We start from the raw sequence: 17,335 nt of genomic DNA, 5'->3' as shown, positions 1-17,335 counted from the left end.
TGGCTACCGGCACGCCGGGAGGCTGGACTAGGAAGAAAAACAACTCCTGAGAAACCAAGGAGGCCCCCCCATGGGGCAAACGGGGCAGGGCAGGCTGCTGGGGGCTGCAGGCATGTGGGAGCATGGGGAACGAGGTGGCTGCTCTGGCTCCATCCCACTCTGTGCTGCATGGCACCAGTGTGTGCTGGCTCTGCTCTGCCGGGCCCAGTGGCACTGCCCCCATGGCTGAGCTGGGAGGGGAGCTGCAGGCACAGGGGGCATTGGCAGGGCCCACACAGCCCAGGAAGCACCAGCCAGGGTGTGAGGAGCCACTCGCACACACATCCCCATCACATTAAGGGCAGGTTGGCTTCTCTTTGTCCTGCAGCTGGGGACAGCACGGGGGGCACTGAGGGAGACAGGAACAGCCAGCACCGATTTGTCACAGTCAAATTTTGTCAAAGCTGTCCCACTTCCTTCTCCATCCGGCTGCTGGTGTTTGCTGTCAAGGAGGCAGAAAGCCCTTGGTCTGAGCAGGGCTGGTGATGCTGCCTCAGATGCTGCTCGTGGACGGCAGCAGAGGAGGTGCAGAGGTGGCAGTTCCCATCACTGTGTCACTGGGGACCTCAGTGGTGGGGCAGAGAGGTTGCTTACTGATGGCTGCAGTTGACACCAAAGAGCACCAGAGGCCAGAATGGGATATCAAAATGGTATTGACAGGGTTGAAACACCTTCTGGGAGAACAAGACTCTTGCCCAGAAGGGCAAATACAAATGTCCCTGCCTTTAGCTGGGATACCAGACTCCGGGCAGCAGCCTTTGCTTCCCGCAGACCACAGAGGATGGCTGGATGGGCAGCTGGATGGCACGCCTAGGGCTGAGCAAGCTGAAGCCCACCCACTGTCACCATAACACACGGCCGCAGTGCAGGATGAGGCACCACAGCCTGGGGCAGGAGCTCCCACGGGAAGGTCAGCACAGAGCCCAGGCGATGCTCGAAGGACCAGCAGGTGGGAGAAAATCAACCCAGAGGCACAAGTTCAAGGCCGGTGGAACATGACTGTCCCCTTGCAAGATGTGGGAAGTTACCCCGTGTTGGTGCAGTGCTGGGCAGGCAGTGGCTGGCTGGGGTGGGAAGGGCATGGCCATAGTCTGTTCTTCATGTCCAGGGGGACAGGAACAAGTCCTAAACTGCAGCAGGGGGACAGAAATCCCAGTTGGATACTAGGAAAACCCATCTCCACAGTCTGATGAGACCTGGGGCTTGTCTGGGGGTGCTGGGGCATCCCTGGGGATCATCAGGGGGCCCCAAGGGGGACAGGATCCTGAGGAGACCACCACAACAGCAGAGCATCAGGGCCCCACATCCTGTTCTCTGGTGCTGTCAGGGGGGAAGAGCTGGGCCCCTACCTCCCCTCCTCAATCCGGCTGCTTGTTGCACTACATTTATTGTCCATAAAGTGGAGCTGGCACCTCTGAAGGGTTACCACAGAGCTGTGCGCAGCCAATGCTGTCCCTTGTCCCTTTGCACGCACCAGGGTGGCCCTGTCCCACGCCGGCAGCGATGCTCGCAGCCCCGTTTACCAGAACCCCGTGGAGGCCGCGAGCTGCCGGCTCGCTGCTTCCCCTCTCACCCCAAGGCTTGGTCATTCTGTGTCCTGGATCATTCTGGCTCCTGGGAGACCTGCTCCGCTGCAAACGCCCTGCTGGCATTTGTCCTTCAGTGCCATCCCGGCACGTCCCACAGCAGCGTGGGCCCACGTTGGTGGCTGGTGATGTGCTCGCCTGGCCAGCACATCCTGAGTATGCAGCCAGGGAGGAGACGGCGCAGTCCTGCTGCGGCGAAGGGGCTCTCAGGAAGGGGCACTGGTGTTCGGCCACTCAGGCCCGGGGCAGGGACACGCAGCCCCTCATCCCCACAGCACTGTCCCAGCAGGCCTGGGGCCAATGTCGCCCCTCTGTGCGGTGCCAGCGCGGCCTCACGCCTCCTCGGCGGTGGCATCGATCCCCGCGTAGGTGAAGTTCTCAAACAGGGCCATGTTCACGTAGGCCTGTGGAGGAACCCCAGTTAGGAGCCAGTTGTGACAGTGTCCCCATCTACCTCCTGTCCCCACTGGCACACTTACAGGCACTGTGCCCTGGGGCAGAGGTGATGGGGCTCCCCACACCCAAAAAGTGATGCTGGGGTTACCACCATGCACAGTGGGGTCATGCAGGTTCTGCTGCTGGATGAGCCCAAAGGATGCTCCAGCATTTGGACAAGCCCCGTGCGGGGTGGACATCCCTGCCACCAAGCTGGGGTGACACGAACACCACCATCACTCACCTTCCTGGCCTCCAGCATGCGGATGAGCTGCATGGAGATCTGGGCGAAGGGTGGGCGCTCGTAGGGGCGGTCGCGCCAGCACTGCCGCATCAGCTCGTACCTGGGGGCAGAGAGCCAGCGGTGGCTCAGCGTGCACAGAGGGAGAAAAAGCTGCTTCTGGGAGATGAGGGGGAAGCAGGCAGGAAACTAAAGCCTGGGGAGGGTGTCTGGGGTGTGGGACCTCAGCTCATCCCCTAGCCACGGTGCAGCGGGGAAGCAGACAAGAGCGACCACGGTTGGGTGGGAGCCCCCCTGGGCAGCGGGGTCAGGAGGATGTGGGTGCCACCATCAATGGGGGCTCTCTGCCCACTTACACCTCGTCATCGCAGTTGCGTGGCTTCTCCATGCGGTAGCCCTGGGGCAGCTTCTCATAGAGCTCAGCGCACGTCATCCCGCAGTATGGTGTCCCCCCTGCAGCCAGAGACACACAGCTGGCTGCAGTGGGGACGGTCCCCAGGTGTCCCCTCAGGAGCTGGAGGAGGACGAGACCTGCAGGGACCCGAGTGGAGGCAGGGGACACAGAAGAGCCTTACCCAAGCTGACGATTTCCCAGAGCAGGACGCCAAACGACCACCTGAAAGTGCAGAAGCCAAGGCTGTGACAGGGCCCCCAGCTGCACCCCACTGATGGGCATGGGGTGAAGCCCAGGGTGGAGTGGGCCGAGCCAGCAGCTCACCCAGGAGATGCACTGGCATTGCCTCTTGTTCTTGTAGGAGCAAGGGCATCCCAGCACCAACAACCCCAGGGGCACAGGAGACCCAGAGAGGGATGGAGGCGGCCCCAGCCATGCTCCAGACCCCAATGCCTGTGCCTGCAGGACTTACACGTCACTCTTGGTGGTGTACACGCTGTAGTTCAGGGACTCAATGGCCATCCAGCGAACTGGCAAGCGGCCCTGGGGAAACAGAGAGTGGCCGTCAGGAGAGGGGGACATCCCCACCACCAGCTGGTCCTGGCACAGTGGGGTATTCCCATTGCCAAGGGGTGCTGCCCACCGCATTGGTGCAGGCCCCATGGAGATGTCTCTCTCCTGCCTCACCATTGTCTTCTTCACATAGACCTCTTCTCCTCTGGAGAGGCCGAAGTCAGCAATCTTGGAGGCCAGGTTTTCTCCCACCAGGATATTCCTGGCTGCCAGGTCCCTGTGAATGAACTGCAAGGGGCCAGCAGTCAGCAGGAGCCACATGCACCCTCCTGCTGGCCCCTGGGGTCTTGTGCACTGCTAGGGAGTCCCCAGACCCCTGGGAAAGGATGCTTTGGGGGGGTTTGCTGGGGATGTACCTGCTTCTCACTCAGATACTGCATCCCCTTGGCCACATCCGAAGCAAACTGGAGGAGCTGCTGGGAGGTGAGGGTGGAGGCAGTGCCGTGCTCCTTGGCAAAGGCTGGGTCCGTCTCCAGCACTCGGCTTTTGCGGAGGAAGTCGAGGAGGTTTCCATAGGGAGCGTACTCGATGGCGATGTACAGGTAGCCTGGAGGGTAGGAGGAGGTTGGGCTCGTGGGACTTTCCTCAGCAAAGAGGAATACACAGCGGGGCAAGAGCCATGGGGCTGGGGAGAGGGGAACAGCCCTCACCTTTGTTCTCACAGGCACCCAGCAGGTTGATGATGTTGGGGTGATGGCCCAGCTTGCACAGCACCTCCAGCTCCCCAGCAAAGTCCCGATGGTCGTTCTCCGAAGCAAACTCTGGAAGCAAAGCAGGGATGGATACCTCAGTCCTTCAAGAAAGGCCTTTCCTCTGCTCCTCTACCGATAGCTCCTGCCTCCTCCCTCCTCAGCCCTGGGCACAGCTGCATCCCCCAGCCCACCCTGCCCACCTCCCCCCATGCTCACCTTTCAGCATCTTGATGGCTGCGTTCATTTTCAGGCCGTCCTTTTTGATCATGGCCCTGATGACCTGCCCGAAGTTGCCCTCCCCGATCATGTCCTCAAACTTGATGTCTTCCCACTCCAGGATGGGGTAGCTGAGGGGCTCGGGCTGCGGCTTGGGTCGACGTGTCAGGGTCAGGGTCCCCGAGTTGAACTGCAGGATGGTCTCTTCCCCCTGGCAGATGGGAGCGGGTGAGGTTTTAGGCACCGGGCACCCCTCTGCCCGCGGGCAGGTGTTGTGGGCAAGGGCGGGCTCCGCACCCTCTCCATGTGGAAGTGAGGTCTGGCTGCATCTGGACTGGAGGCTACGGAGCGTGACCTGGATCGGGACAGGACGTGGGGAGCTGGGGACACAGTCCTGGCGGGGCAGGCAGCACTCACCGAGCCAGACTGGTATGTAAAGGTGCGGCGCCGTTCTTGAGGAGGAAAAGCGCCAGGAGGGCAAAGAGGATGGTGAGGCAGGTGACGGACACGGAGCCGACGATGGCCAAGAGCAGCTGCTGGTCTATTCCTGCCTGCTCCGTGCTCTGGCTGCCCAGGCTGGGTGGGACGCTCAGCGCTCCTGCCAAGAGGAGGGATGGGGGTCATGGTACACGGCTGAGCCCTGCCCAGGCTGCATGGGTGGCCAAACACAGAGCCTGCAGCTCTTTCCCAACACCCTGGGACGCCATGAGGACACCATAGCGGCATCCATGGTGGCTCAGGGGTGAGGGTGGCACCGCTTGGGCCCTACCACCAAACCTGCTGGTTTCTGGACCTCCAACCAACTCTGGGTCCAGCCATTGGCTCCTTATGTGCTGGCTCTGCCCTGCTCCTCTAGGCCCTCACACACTATCACAGAATCCCAGAATGTGAGGAGATGGAAGGGACCTGCAAAGCTGATCCAGTGCAACCCCTGCCACAGCAGGATCACCAGAGGAGTCACACGGGAACACAGCCAGGGCTTTGGGTGTCTCCAGAGAAGGAGACTCCACAACCTCTCTGGGCAGCCTGGGCCGTGCTCCAGAACCCTCACACTCACAAAGTTTCTCCTCATCTTCAGCTGGAACCTCCTGTGCTCCAGCTTGGGACCATTGCCCCTTGTCCTGGCATTGGCCATCCCAGAGCAGAGCCTGGCTCCTTCCTCCTGACACTGCCCTTTCCCAATGGATCCCCAGGAATGAGGGCACCCCTCAGTCTCCTCTGCTCCAAGCTCCAGAGCCCCAGCTCCCTCAGCCGCTCCTCAGCAGGAGATGCTCCACTCCCTGCAGCATCTTTGTGGCCCTGCTGGACTCTTTCAAGCAGTTCCTGTCCTTCTTGAGCTGAGGGCCCAGAACTGAACACAATATTGCAGATATGGTCTTACCATGGCAGAGTAGTCACCCTCTGGCCAAGGCAGAGGTGCTCTGTGAGTGCCACCATGCCACCCCTACCCTGTCAGGACTAGGAGGAGCAGGATTGCTGAAGATGCTCATAAGTGCTTTGGGTTTGGGCTACTGCTTCAGAGCTGCTCCGGTCGCTCTTTGCTGACCCAGATGCTGAGCTCAAGCTCCAGCAGAGCCATGAGCCTGCGATCTGCTGGGACACCCCACTCACCATCCCCCAGGGTCCTGGCTTTCACGGGCTGGCTCCACTCCCCTGGGACATGGGAGTTGGCCCGAACACGAAACTGGTAGCTGGTGCTGGCGTTGAGACCCCCGACGATCTTGGTGGTCTCGGCGCCGCTGTCGGTGTCGATCCACTGGGGCTCGCTGGTGCCCCCCACCTGCTGCAGCTCCACGATGTACTTGGTGATGCCCCCATTGGGGTACTCAGGGACCTGCCAGGAGAGCCTGACGGCGGTGTCGGACACGGCCTCTGCTGAGGGCGAGCGTGGGGAAGAAGGCCCTGGGACAAGGAGAGGAGAGCGTCAGCCCCAGGATGGGGCTTCTGGTGCTGCAGAGGCTGAGTGCTGCCTGGACGACCTGACCCCATGGATGGCAATGGCAACCAAAGCTGTGCCAGGTTTGAGGGACTTCCAGGGTCACCTGGCCCTTAGGTGGAGGCAGAAGGAGCTGGACATGGACCCTGGGGCTGGGAGCGCATTGCTGGGTACAGTGGGGCAGGACTGCACCCACAAACGCTCACAGCCTCAGGGATCGTCATGTCTCTGTACTAACTAGCTCTTGGGATATTTTCCTTCTTCAACCCTCCTTCACACACAGCAGGTTATGAGTGTCTTGTCATGCCCATCATCTCCTCTCAGTCTTCTCCATCCTGCTCACATGCCTAACTCCAAATCCCCAAACCACACAAAGCTCTCACAAGCAGCAAGCGGAGAAACCCTCACATCCTCCAAGCCTGATGCCCACCAGCCCTCCCAGTGCCCAGTGGCCAGCATGGAGCCTTGCTGAAGGACTCGTGCACTCCTTCCCCTTTGGCTCCCAGAAACGTTGGTCAGGATTATGCTCCACCTCACCATGGTCTTCCATTCGTGCGGAGGTCTGCATGTGTGTTCATGCCTGCAGGAGGGGCTGCAGATCTCCCCAAGCCCCAGTCACTATCCAGCAAAATTACCAGGCAGTGAGGTTAAAGCAAATCAAGGAGAGAGAAATTTTTCTTGGGATGTTTCTCAGCTGCTTGGTGCTGGAGACTGCAGGATCTAGCGGGGAAATGAGGACTCATTTCCCCCCAAGCAGCTGTTCATGTGCTATCTGGGGTACAGAAGCAGCTGGACCTGGGGGTGGTTACTGTTACATTTATAACTGATTTATGACTGTAATTCCCTGTGTTAATTCCCTGTGCGCTGCCAGACCCACCTTTGCTGTTGATCATGACCTTGTAGAGGTCAGAAGGGGGTCCCAGGCTGTTGCAGTGGTAGACCAGCACCTCCAGCCCATACTCCTTGTTGAACTCCAGGTCCCCAATGCGGGCAGAGAGCACAGAGATGGACGTGATGTTTTTCTCACACACCAGCCGCTTCGCAGAGTCAAAGAGGTGGACGATGAACCCGTGTGCTGGCTCATGACTACTTGGCAATTTCCAGTTGACATGAAGCGTGTTTTTCTCCTCTATGGACCAACCTTCGATCACAGGCTTGACTGTGGGCTCTGTGAACAAAAAGGTAGCAAAACCTCATGCACAAGGCTAGGGTCAGTGTTAGGGTCAGGGTGTGGGTGATGGAGATGAGGGCTCACCAAGGCACTCGGTCACCATGATGGCCTCAGGCCCCTTGCTGCCCTCCCCACCATCCCCTGGCCGGCTCAGCTGCACCTTGACGACGTAGGCAGTCACCGGCCGGAGGTTCATGAGGGTGATGTTCTCGCTGTTGTCGACTGTTGGACAAGAGAACAAGTCAAAGCCGTGCCCATGACCCACACTGCCTTGCCACTGTCGTCCTCCTCAGCATCACTGCAGGGGTCCCCAGATGGAGACCTCTGCCCACCCCAGACCTCCACTGGCTGGTGCAGGTCCTACCTGTGACCCTCCTGCCCCAGCAAACACGTACCCACAATAGATGACCAAGCTGAGGTGTCGTCCTTGGGCTTGTAGAGGAGCTTGATGGAGACAATGGGTCCGTCACCGGAGAAGCAATCCACGGGTGACACCACGAGCTGGCGGCTCTGCTTGGCCAGCAGCCGGGGAGGACTCAAGGGCGCTGGTGGCACTGGGGGGGAAGGAGGGAATGACACTGGTGGGACTGTGAACAATGAGGAGCAGAGTGTGGGGACATCCACCACCTCTTGTCTCCTTTCAGCTTTGTCAGGGAAGTCTTTTATCATCACCCACACCCATCTGCTGGCACTGTAGCACAGATGGGTGCCACCCAGTCCAGTGAGCAGTGGAGGTGGCATTGCCCTACCCTGCTGTCAGCAGCCCCAGCTCGTCCCACTTGTCCCACCACCCTTTCCTCACCTCGGATGTTGACCTTGACTTTCCGGCTGTCCTGGCCCCCAGTCGTGGAGACCCGGCACTCCCAGAGCCCCGTGTCCGCCTTCGTCAGGCGCTGTACCTGAAACTCGCAGGTGATCTGCCCTGGCTCGATGATGGCTTTGATGAGCTGTGGGCACACACAGGGTGCCATCAGCTCCCTGGCTCAGCTTCCCAGCTCCCTGTGCTGGCCTGGAGCTGCCCAGCAGACTGGCAAGGAAACGCATGCTTTTTGGGGAGCCAGCAACACAGGTTGGGGCTGATGTGTGGGGATGGCAGTGGGCAGAGGGCACGGGGCGGTGGGGAGCAGGCGCCAGGCAGGCAGCGGTACCTTGAGCACAGTGCCGTCAGCCTTGCGCAGCTCCACGCTGTCACTGGCAGGCAGCGGGTTGCCAGTGGCCACGCAGCTGACGATGGGCTCAGAGCCCAGGTTGAACTCCAGCTCTGAGGCCAGTTGGATGATCTGGGGGAATCGGTCTGGCACGGAGAAATTGGTGTTAGGGCTGGCCCCACTCATCCCCAGGCATGAGAAGGAGAGGAACCCCGGTCCCAGCTGTGCTGGGGGGCGGTACTGGGTGCTGTGATCCAGCCCTGATCCCTATCCCACGTGCTGGGCTCAGCAATGCTCTTGGCACAGCTAATCCCAGGGGGTCAGACTAGATGCTCCCCCTGCAGCGCCTTGGTTTCCATAGGGCTGGGGACTATTTCTGCAGGGAAGGGGGGCTGCTGAGCTGGCTGGCAAGACCAGTAGCTGACAGCTCCCCCACAGTGACCGGTGAGGAAGGAGCTGGAGCCCACCTGAGTGTGGGGACAGGAACCTGCCATGGCCTTGCACCTCACCTGACTTCTCGCAGGGCTGCCCGTGCCAGCCTGCGGGGCAGACACAGCCGCTGAGGCCACCCCCGCCCGGTGAGCCGGTTACACCTGCCTCCATTTCGGCAGGCACACCCCAGGGCACAGTCGGGGCCGTAGTATCCCAGCGGACAGGCTGTGGGAAGAGGAGAGCTCGCTGCTACCCCCAGCCACAGCGTGGGGCTGGCACAGCACAGGACTGTGGGGACAGAGCCCATGGGCAGCTGGGGCAGGCAGCAGCACTGCTCAGCCCGTGCCAACTCTCAGACCAGGAGAGATTTGCGTGGGTCCTGGGAGAGGCCCAGGCTGAATGAGCGATACGACGGATGCCCACATCCCCATACCTTGGTTGCAGCGGGAGCCACTCCAGCCTGAGGCGCAGGAGCAGCCGTAGGGATCCGGCAGGCAGAAGCTCAGCCCCCTGCAGCCCTGGGCTCTCTGGCATGTCTCTTGGCAGTTGCGGCCAAACTGGCCTTCCCGGCAGGCTGGAAAAACAAGCGTGCATGGCATGGCACCAGCTAGGGCGCCCCGAGCCCCCTATCTCCACCCCAAGCAGGTACAGAGCTGTGTCCTGCTGACGTGGATGGTCCAGGCCTGCTCCCAAACAGGGGACACCACAGGCAGGGAGGCACTGGGGATGCACACAAAGATTCTGGCTACAGTACCCAGGTCCGGGGGTGCAGCGAGGTCCCCATGCGTGGCCTGGGCACAGCTCCTGCTGCTGGGCAGCTCAGCACCTACCTCGCTCACAGCGGGTGCCCATGAACCCAGGAGGGCAAACGCATTCACCAACATGGTCGTGGCAGACACCACCGTTCAGACAGTCGGGACAGTCTTTTTGGCAGGACGGTCCCCATTTCTTCGCGGGGCAGGCTGCAGAGAGAGCAGAGGGGGCGCAGGGTGGCAGCAAGCTGAGGGACAGGGTACAGCCGCCTGTCCTCGTGTCCCAAGGAGCTTGTTCTCCGCTCACCTCTCACGATCAGGCGGTAGAAGGCGCTCCACAGAGGGCTGTCCCCCATGAATGTGGCGCTGTAGACCCCATTTTCAGTCACGCTCACATTGGGGAGCGTCAGTGTGACAAGGTCACCCCTCACCTCGCCCCGGTCTGTGGTCTGGTAGTAGGTACCTGCAAGGGAAAAGAGAGTGACCCCAGAGCCCCCCTGTGCCCCCAGGGCTGGTGCCAAGCACTGACTGGGAGCAGCCCCAGCCCCATGCTCTTAGGACCACTTGCCATTTCTTTTCCACATAACGTCTGTCTCCTTCCTCTTGAGGACCTTGGCAGAGAAGGTGGCCGGCTCGGCGACGTTCACGGACTGCGTGGCCTTCACTGGGAAGAGGTGAGCTGCAGAGGGAGGAGCAGGAGCAGGCTGAGCAGCAGTCAGCCCCCAGAGCACTCGCACCCAAGGGCAGCGCCAGCACCCCCAGCCCAGCCATCCAGGTGAGGGGAAGCAGGCGTGTGGAGGGATGCACGCCAGCCCACGGGACCGGTGGCCCTGTCATGGCTGTTTTCCTGATTACCCAGCTGTTGGGATGTGCAGCAGCAATGAACTCTCAGGGTGTTAATGTGAGTCAGCCGGAGCCCACAGACGGGGCTATAAATACATTAAGGCCTGGGAAACTAAGCCCTGGGCGTGCCAGTACAGACACAAAGGAGGGCACAGGCCCTGCCAGCTCGCTCACACTAAGAAGTAGCCACGCCAGGCTGGAGCTAAGGCACATCCAGCCCTGCATCCTGCCCCGGAGAGGCCCAGGAAGAAGTGGTACACACCACAGACACCGGGGGAAGACCACCGGAGGTCACATATCCCAGTAATTCCCCACCTTCAGTGGTTTGCAGCGCAGGAGCCTCCCAAGTCAGGTGTTATCCCTCTAGTTGGGACCCTGTGCCACACCACTGGGGCCTTCCCCGCGTGACAAGAAGCACAAATTAACTCCTATTCTTGCTCCTTGTCTTATACTCAGTTATTTGCCTCTACAGAGACCACCTCTGCCACCGCCTGGGTGCAAAGTTGCTCCTAAAGAGCCTCTGAAAGGGAATTTTCTTAATTTTCTGTAGAAACCCGAGCAGACAGCATCGACCGGGTCGCACACAGCATCCTCACCTCTGCCGCTCTGGAGACCCCCCTACTGCAAACTCACTCTGCCTCTACCTTAGGTACCACATAACCACAAATTCTGCTCTTTATTACAGTTTCCACTCATTTGCCTGTTTCCAATTTAGCTTTACAGGCCTGTAACTCCTGACGCAGAAAGCTTTTAGGAAAGGCTGGTGCCCCACAGCAGCCTTGCTGCCCGCTCATACCCCACAGCCCTGCTCATGGCAAGCCTGGCCCGGCAACGCTGTCCTGCTCCACTCAGCTGTTTTGTCACCTCTCTCCTGCTATCAGCGCTGGCATTTGAGACAGCTCCCCACCAAGAAGTTTCCCTGGCTTCTCTATCATGCACATGGATGGAAAAATAAAAGACTTTTGTTTTTCTGCAATGACCTATCTGCGTATTCTAAAAAATAGGTTATTGCCATTTTCGACACTTCTGAAATGGCTCCTCATGACCTTTTTGGTCTGTTTTAGAGTGTTTTTACAGCAAAACTTCCAAAGTTTATCATCCTTCCTGTGTTCTTCTTTGTGCATGACCTTTTGGGAGATGCCAGGTTTCCTCTAGCAGCATTCCCCACCCGCTACCTCATCATCCTGGCTGCTTTTGTGCGCTCTTGGGCCTAACAGGACCCACGACACCCACTGAGCACCCTGCTTGGTTCTGTACCCAGACCTCCCTCCCCCTGCAAAGATGTAATTTTTTTGGGTTACTTTTTCCTTTGATTCATCTTCCTCATTTTTTTCCCTACTTCTCCTTCTCTGAATTAAACAGAGCAACAGCAGCTTGTTTGGCACTTGGAAAAAAAGCCACTTTTTTGGTACTTGCAGCTCCCGCAGGGGCTTAGGTCTGGATGCTGACCAGCCCCCCCACAGTGGTATTTTGGCCTGGTTATGCCATTTTTAGATCCAGCTGGTCCCTGCTCCTTGGGGGATGCTTGGACCCCACCGGCAGCCTCTGTTGCCCAGCTTGGAGATATCATAGATGCTCAAAACAACATGCTGCAGCTGTGTATTAACAGGGGCAGGGAAACTTGTATCCCCTTCATCTCATTCCAGGAAAGTTGACTGTTTCAGCCAAGACTATAAATAAAAGCTAGACAGCATCGTCAAGGAAACACCTATCACAAAAAATCTCAGTACTAATAGTTTACAAAGTCCCAAGCACAGGGGGAGCAGAGATTGTGGGAAGGCAGTTTGGGAGATCACTGCCTTGGGTGTTGTCCCCACTGCTGGCCAGCCTGGGGAGGTACTTTTGGCTTATATGGCCCAAAATGGGAGAAGGAGACAAGACTCATCTGCAGCGCACCCCGGCAGTGCCTCTTGGTGAGACCCCATCGCTGCAGCCCCAGGGAGGCTGCTGGAGATGCTCCTTGGTGCTACCCCCTCCCCATGGGGGTACGAGGCTGGCACAGCTCCCATAGGCTTCCCCCTAACCTGGTTAATGATTTCCAGGCCACATTGCCTCCACAAAAGGTGCCCTGGTTCTTTTTGGACCTTGCCCTGCTCCTGGGCACCGTTCCCAGGCCAACTGGCTGCTTACGCTGCCACCCATCCCCACACACCTCCATGGGGCTCCTCCAGCTGAACACCCTTCTCCTCTCCACCCCACCAGTGCCAGCAGACCCCAAACCTTGCCCATGGGTCATTGCTGCCTCCCCCAGCCACTCACCGTTGTGGCTGTTGGTGCCGGGGCGGTTGTGCACGTAGACCACCTGGGCTTGCTCGGTCGGGGTGCGTCCCAGGCAGTAGAGGATCCCCACCAGGTCGGCCATGGAGAAGCCCCTGGCCTGGACGTGGTTGCTGCGGTTGCGATAGTTTTGGAAGCCCGTCTTGGGGTGTGTCATCACGATCTTGTTCTCCCGCTCAATCTGCAGGTAGCTCACATCGCGCTCCCCCATGACGCAGGAGAGGAAGAAGTCGGAGTGGGACAGGCTCTGCACGTTGGCAATCAGAGTGATGTCCAGGATGGCCCCTGGGGTGGTAGAGCACGAGGGCACATCAAAATTGGACAAGGGCACAGCTGCCTGCCTCAGGGCCAGACCCCATCACCCAGATGTCACCCCCTTTCCAGGCCATTTTTGCCACCCCCAGCCCAGAAGGCACAGCCGGGGCACAGCCAGGTCGGGCGCAGACCCATTGGGATGACACAGTGGGCATTTCCACTCTCTTTTTGGAGAGCCCCACAGGCTCACCCCCTTGACATGAGCCGGTGCAGTAGGGTGGGGGTCCCCAGGCCCCTCTTCTCCCACGAGCTGCCTGCACTCCAGCCCCATGCCGGTGAGAGGCAGGTAGGGGAGGGCACTGCTGGCCCCGATGTCTCCAAATGGCCGATCACAAAGGGATGTTTCCTCCCTCCAAACCCTGCTCTGATGGCGCCACTGAGCTCCCACAGCTGCCTCGTCCCACCAAGCCTCTCTAGGGCAGTGGGTGCTCCCTGGGGCAGAGGAAAAGGGGACATTTACCTGCCAGCCATGGGAGGAGAAGCAGAAGATAAAGCTGGACTCCCATGTCCTTGGAGCGTGTCCCGAATCTGTGACGGGTCAGAAAATCCTCGGCATGTCCCAGCCGCGGGGGTCAGAGCCAGGGGCAGCGACTGCCTAGAGGCTCCACGTGAGCGGTGCCTCAGGATCCCTGCTTCCAGCCCATGCACCCCATCTTGTCTCTGCCCTGCTGTTCGGCGTCCGGGGCAGCCGCCACCACCTCCTCTGGAGCATAGCCTGGGTACAGCGAGGAAGATGTCACCGTCCCCGCGGGCTTGGTGGCCACCCAGCTGCTTGGTAGTGAAGAGGCCACTGAGGTCCCCTGCCTGGTGGCAGCTCTCCCAGGGCTAGAGCTGCATGTCCAGGGCTCCCAAAGCCATGCTGAGCCCCCAGCCTAACTGGGAGGTGTCCTGACCCCCACGCCTTGCCCGCTGTGCAGAGGGTCTCATGTCCCAGCCCGCCTGGGCGGCAGCATCCCCGCTCCCTCAGCGCAGCCTCGTGGCTGCCGGCTGTGGGAAGGGCTCTCTGGAGCAGGGAAAGGAAAGGGGCCAAGGGGCCGTGGCTGGCGGCAGCGGCGGAGCCAAATCCTGTTTCCCATGCGGCGTTTCCTGCTCTCCACCCATTGTTCAGAGACGGCCCTGACTCCAGGAGCTGCCCCAAGCAGGCTCCCACCCCGTCGAGCGGCGTGCGGCGATGCTGAGGCCGGACACACCTTGTGGCAGCGCGGCCTCCCCCCGCCGGAGGTGCCGAGGCACGGCCCCCCAGGGGCTCCACATTGTGCTGGTGTCTGGCTCCAGCCTGCAGCGGCTGTCACAGGGCTGTCCTTTGGGTTGAGAGGAGCTGAGTGGCAGAACAGACAGGGCGATGAAAAACTGGACAACTTGCACAGGAGGTTGGCCACTGCTGGGGGAGAAAACCCTCCATATTGCAGTAAACATATCTGGGAGGAAGCAGAAAGTGACAGAAAGCCTGGCTTTCCCCGAGCACTTTCCCATGCACAGCATGGGCACGGCATGGCCTCACTTTCCTCCCCAGTTTCAGGGGGTCCCACACGCACCCCTCCTGCGAGGCTGCCCCATTCTCCAGTGGATCTGAGGTCTTTCCCTGGCAAACGAAAGACATTTCCCAGGAAATCACTGTAAGCTTCACCCACCAAACCTCACCCACCAAACCTCACACTGCTTCACAAACCAAGCTGTTCCCATGTGAAAGCCAGGGCTGCCAGGGAGCGAGCCTCATGTTTTGGTGTGTCCCAAGCCCACGCCGTATCCGGCCAAAAATCTAAAGCACACATGGAGAGGAAGGGGAAATCCATTCATCGCTTCCGACTATTTACAGCGTGCTCCGAGGCCACGCAGTGCCCATGGCTTGCTGAGCGAGGGATGGCAGTGGCCAGGGGCTCCCCCAGCACAGCCACCCAGCCACCCCACGACAGGAGGGAGGGAGAGATCCCCAAAAAGATGGACACCAGATGCAGCTGCCCCCTGTTTTCCTGGAAAACTAAGCTTAGCTGTGGGCTGTGCATAGGTGAGGGGCCCTGTTTTTGGGAGACCTATGGGGCATTTGAGGCACAGCTGTACTGTAAATGCGGAGCACAAGGCTGTGAGTTATAGTGTGAAATGTCCTCTGACATGAGGGTCGCTTTGGGAATGGGGTTATTTACACAGAACAAAGATGCGTTACTGGAAGGCTTTGCAACTGCAGACCCCTGCCTGAGGGGAACCAGGACGTTGTTTTGCTCTTTTGAGGAATGGGAGTCACCTGGGGTCAGCTTTCCACACCAGGCGATGCCCAGGAGATCTCAGGGATCCATTGAGGGATCTGACCCAAGCTGATTTGTCCCCTTGCATTTTTTCCAAGAATACCTGGATGAGAGGTGTCCATCGGTACAGACCCCTCGAATTGGAGGTGGGGGTGAGAACCTCTCTGGGAGGTTTTGTGGTGAGACCCAACCAGGACCTTACAGCCCCAGCTTAACTTTATGAAGCTGCAGAGGAGGAACCAGGGAGCAGGGTGCAGCTGACCTCAGCCGAAGCAGCCTGCCACACTTGCTCTCTTGTAATATCACAGAATCACAGAATCTTAGGAGTTGAAAGGGACCTGGAAAGCTGATCCAGTGCAACCCCTGCCAGAGCAGGATCACCAGAGCAGTCACACAGGAACATGGCCAGGGCTTTGGGTGTCTCCAGAGAAGGAGACTCCACAACCTCTCTGGGCAGCCTGGGCCATGCTCCATAACCCTCACACTCACAAAGTTTCTCCTCATCTTCAGCTGGAACCTCCTGTGCTCCAGCTTGGGACCATTGCCCCTTGTCCTGGCATTGGCCATCCCAGAGCAGAGCCTGGCTCCTTCCTCCTGACACTGCCCTTTCCCAATGGATCCCCAGGAATGAGGGCACCCCTCAGGCTCCTCTGCTCCAAGCTCAAGAGCCCCAGCTCCCTCAGCCGCTCCTCAGCAGGAGATGCTCCACTCCCTGCAGCATCTCATCTTTGTGGCCCTGCTGGACTCTTTCAAGCAGTTCCTGTCCTTCTTGAGCTGAGGGCCCAGCACTGGACCCAATATTGCAGATGTGGTCTCATCCGCATCTGGATATATGGTAATATGGAAAGCTCCAGCTGCCCAACCCACAGCACACTGAAAGCACCTGAATTTCTGCTGAATTCACAGAACTCAATTTTTTGCTGAATCATGACAGACTTAAAAAAAGCAAAACAAGTGACAAAAATACCCCTTTTTGTTATCATTTACACGTTTTAATGCACGGCACCGCATGCCAGAAACCATAACGCACCGATACGTTTCCTGATAGGAAATGCAAACGCCCTGCAAATTCACTGATGGGCTGGGCTGCCTCAGCGACATTGTCTAGCCCTGCTTTTCTGGCTGCTTGTTTTGTTTGATGTGCATGGCAGGTCCTGGGGAGGTCCTGCAAGGCTGAGTTAAGGGCTGCTGCCACCAGGTGTAAAAGCAGCCTGGGAGCAGGGTGGCCGAGCATCCCCAGCCCGCCCAGTCACATCGGCAGGGCAGTGGGGGAGCAGGCAGATGTCTGCCTATGTGTGTGATCCCTGATGTTCGCAGGATCAAGGACGGGCTGCTGGGAAGTCCTTTCCCCAAGGAAAGGGTGGGACGTGCGCCTGTGGAGGAGACCCTTGGCAGCTGGGGAAAGCGGGGCCGCCCTGTCGGGGCTGCTGCCGGCGTGGAAACTGCAGAGCCACAGCGGTTTCCTGCTGCTAAGTGGGAGTGGGAGTATGGAGTGGGGAGCTGAGAGCGGGGAAGAAAGCTCAGGGCTCTCTCCTGCTGCAGAGGCAAAGCGGCATGGGGCACTGCCAGTGCCTCCCCTGCCTGGGCTGTGGCTCTCCCAGCCCTTGCCTACTCACCCACGCTGGCATCTGTGGGCACAGCAGCACGTCTCACCCAACCGTGTGCCTGCAAACACCCACAAGATGCTGCTTGGCCATGATATCCCAGATTTTCACTGACTCCATGGCAGGGCTGGCGGGGAGCCCTATTGATGAACAGTGGCCCTGTGCAAAGGATGCCAGAGGTGGTGGGGAACCCCTATCCTCTAGGACCTTCAGAGAAGCCCCGAAGGACTAAAAAAGTCACGTTTTTATCAGTGAATCCCTGATGCTGGAAAGACAACGCTGCTGAGGCACTGCTAGGCCCAGAGACCTGCCTGTTTGCTGCATGTTTTAAACACCTTTCCGCTTGAATCGCAGTGAGACTTTTATTTTCCTGTAGGAAACTTTCCTCCTGCCTCAGCCCCAGCTTCTTCAGCCCAGGCTTGCTGCACGCCCATGCCCTGG

General features: G+C 59.3%; 2 protein-coding genes across 2 annotated transcripts in view; both read right to left on the bottom strand.

Annotated features, from left to right (window-relative positions):
• Window positions 1-1,628, bottom strand: part of MPL (MPL proto-oncogene, thrombopoietin receptor) — a gene marked incomplete at its 3' end in the record, with an annotated part of 6,866 nt that extends 5,238 nt beyond the window's left edge. Inside the window, 1 exon segment of the mRNA XM_010193172.1 lies at window positions 1,514-1,628. Coding sequence (XP_010191474.1) covers window positions 1,514-1,628 — 115 coding nt within the window.
• A 329-nt stretch (window positions 1,629-1,957) lies between these two features.
• Window positions 1,958-16,391, bottom strand: TIE1 (tyrosine kinase with immunoglobulin-like and EGF-like domains 1). The gene is given in 26 exon segments (XM_010193171.1): window positions 1,958-2,029; window positions 2,305-2,404; window positions 2,658-2,754; window positions 2,877-2,917; window positions 3,168-3,238; window positions 3,383-3,496; window positions 3,625-3,815; window positions 3,919-4,029; window positions 4,177-4,387; window positions 4,594-4,628; window positions 4,631-4,774; window positions 5,788-6,078; window positions 6,990-7,280; window positions 7,368-7,505; window positions 7,679-7,837; window positions 8,086-8,230; window positions 8,432-8,577; window positions 8,941-9,013; window positions 9,015-9,088; window positions 9,297-9,437; window positions 9,694-9,825; window positions 9,923-10,078; window positions 10,184-10,294; window positions 12,718-13,020; window positions 13,511-13,578; window positions 16,321-16,391. Coding segments are annotated over 26 exon segments (3,486 nt in total).
• Window positions 16,392-17,335: the final 944 nt, after the last annotated feature.

Source organism: Mesitornis unicolor, unplaced genomic scaffold (assembly GCF_000695765.1).
Source record: "Mesitornis unicolor isolate BGI_N332 unplaced genomic scaffold, ASM69576v1 scaffold35419, whole genome shotgun sequence".
Lineage (NCBI taxonomy): Eukaryota > Metazoa > Chordata > Aves > Mesitornithiformes > Mesitornithidae > Mesitornis > Mesitornis unicolor.
Note: the sequence above shows the minus strand (reverse complement) of the source record. Positions and strands in the feature narration are given on the sequence as shown.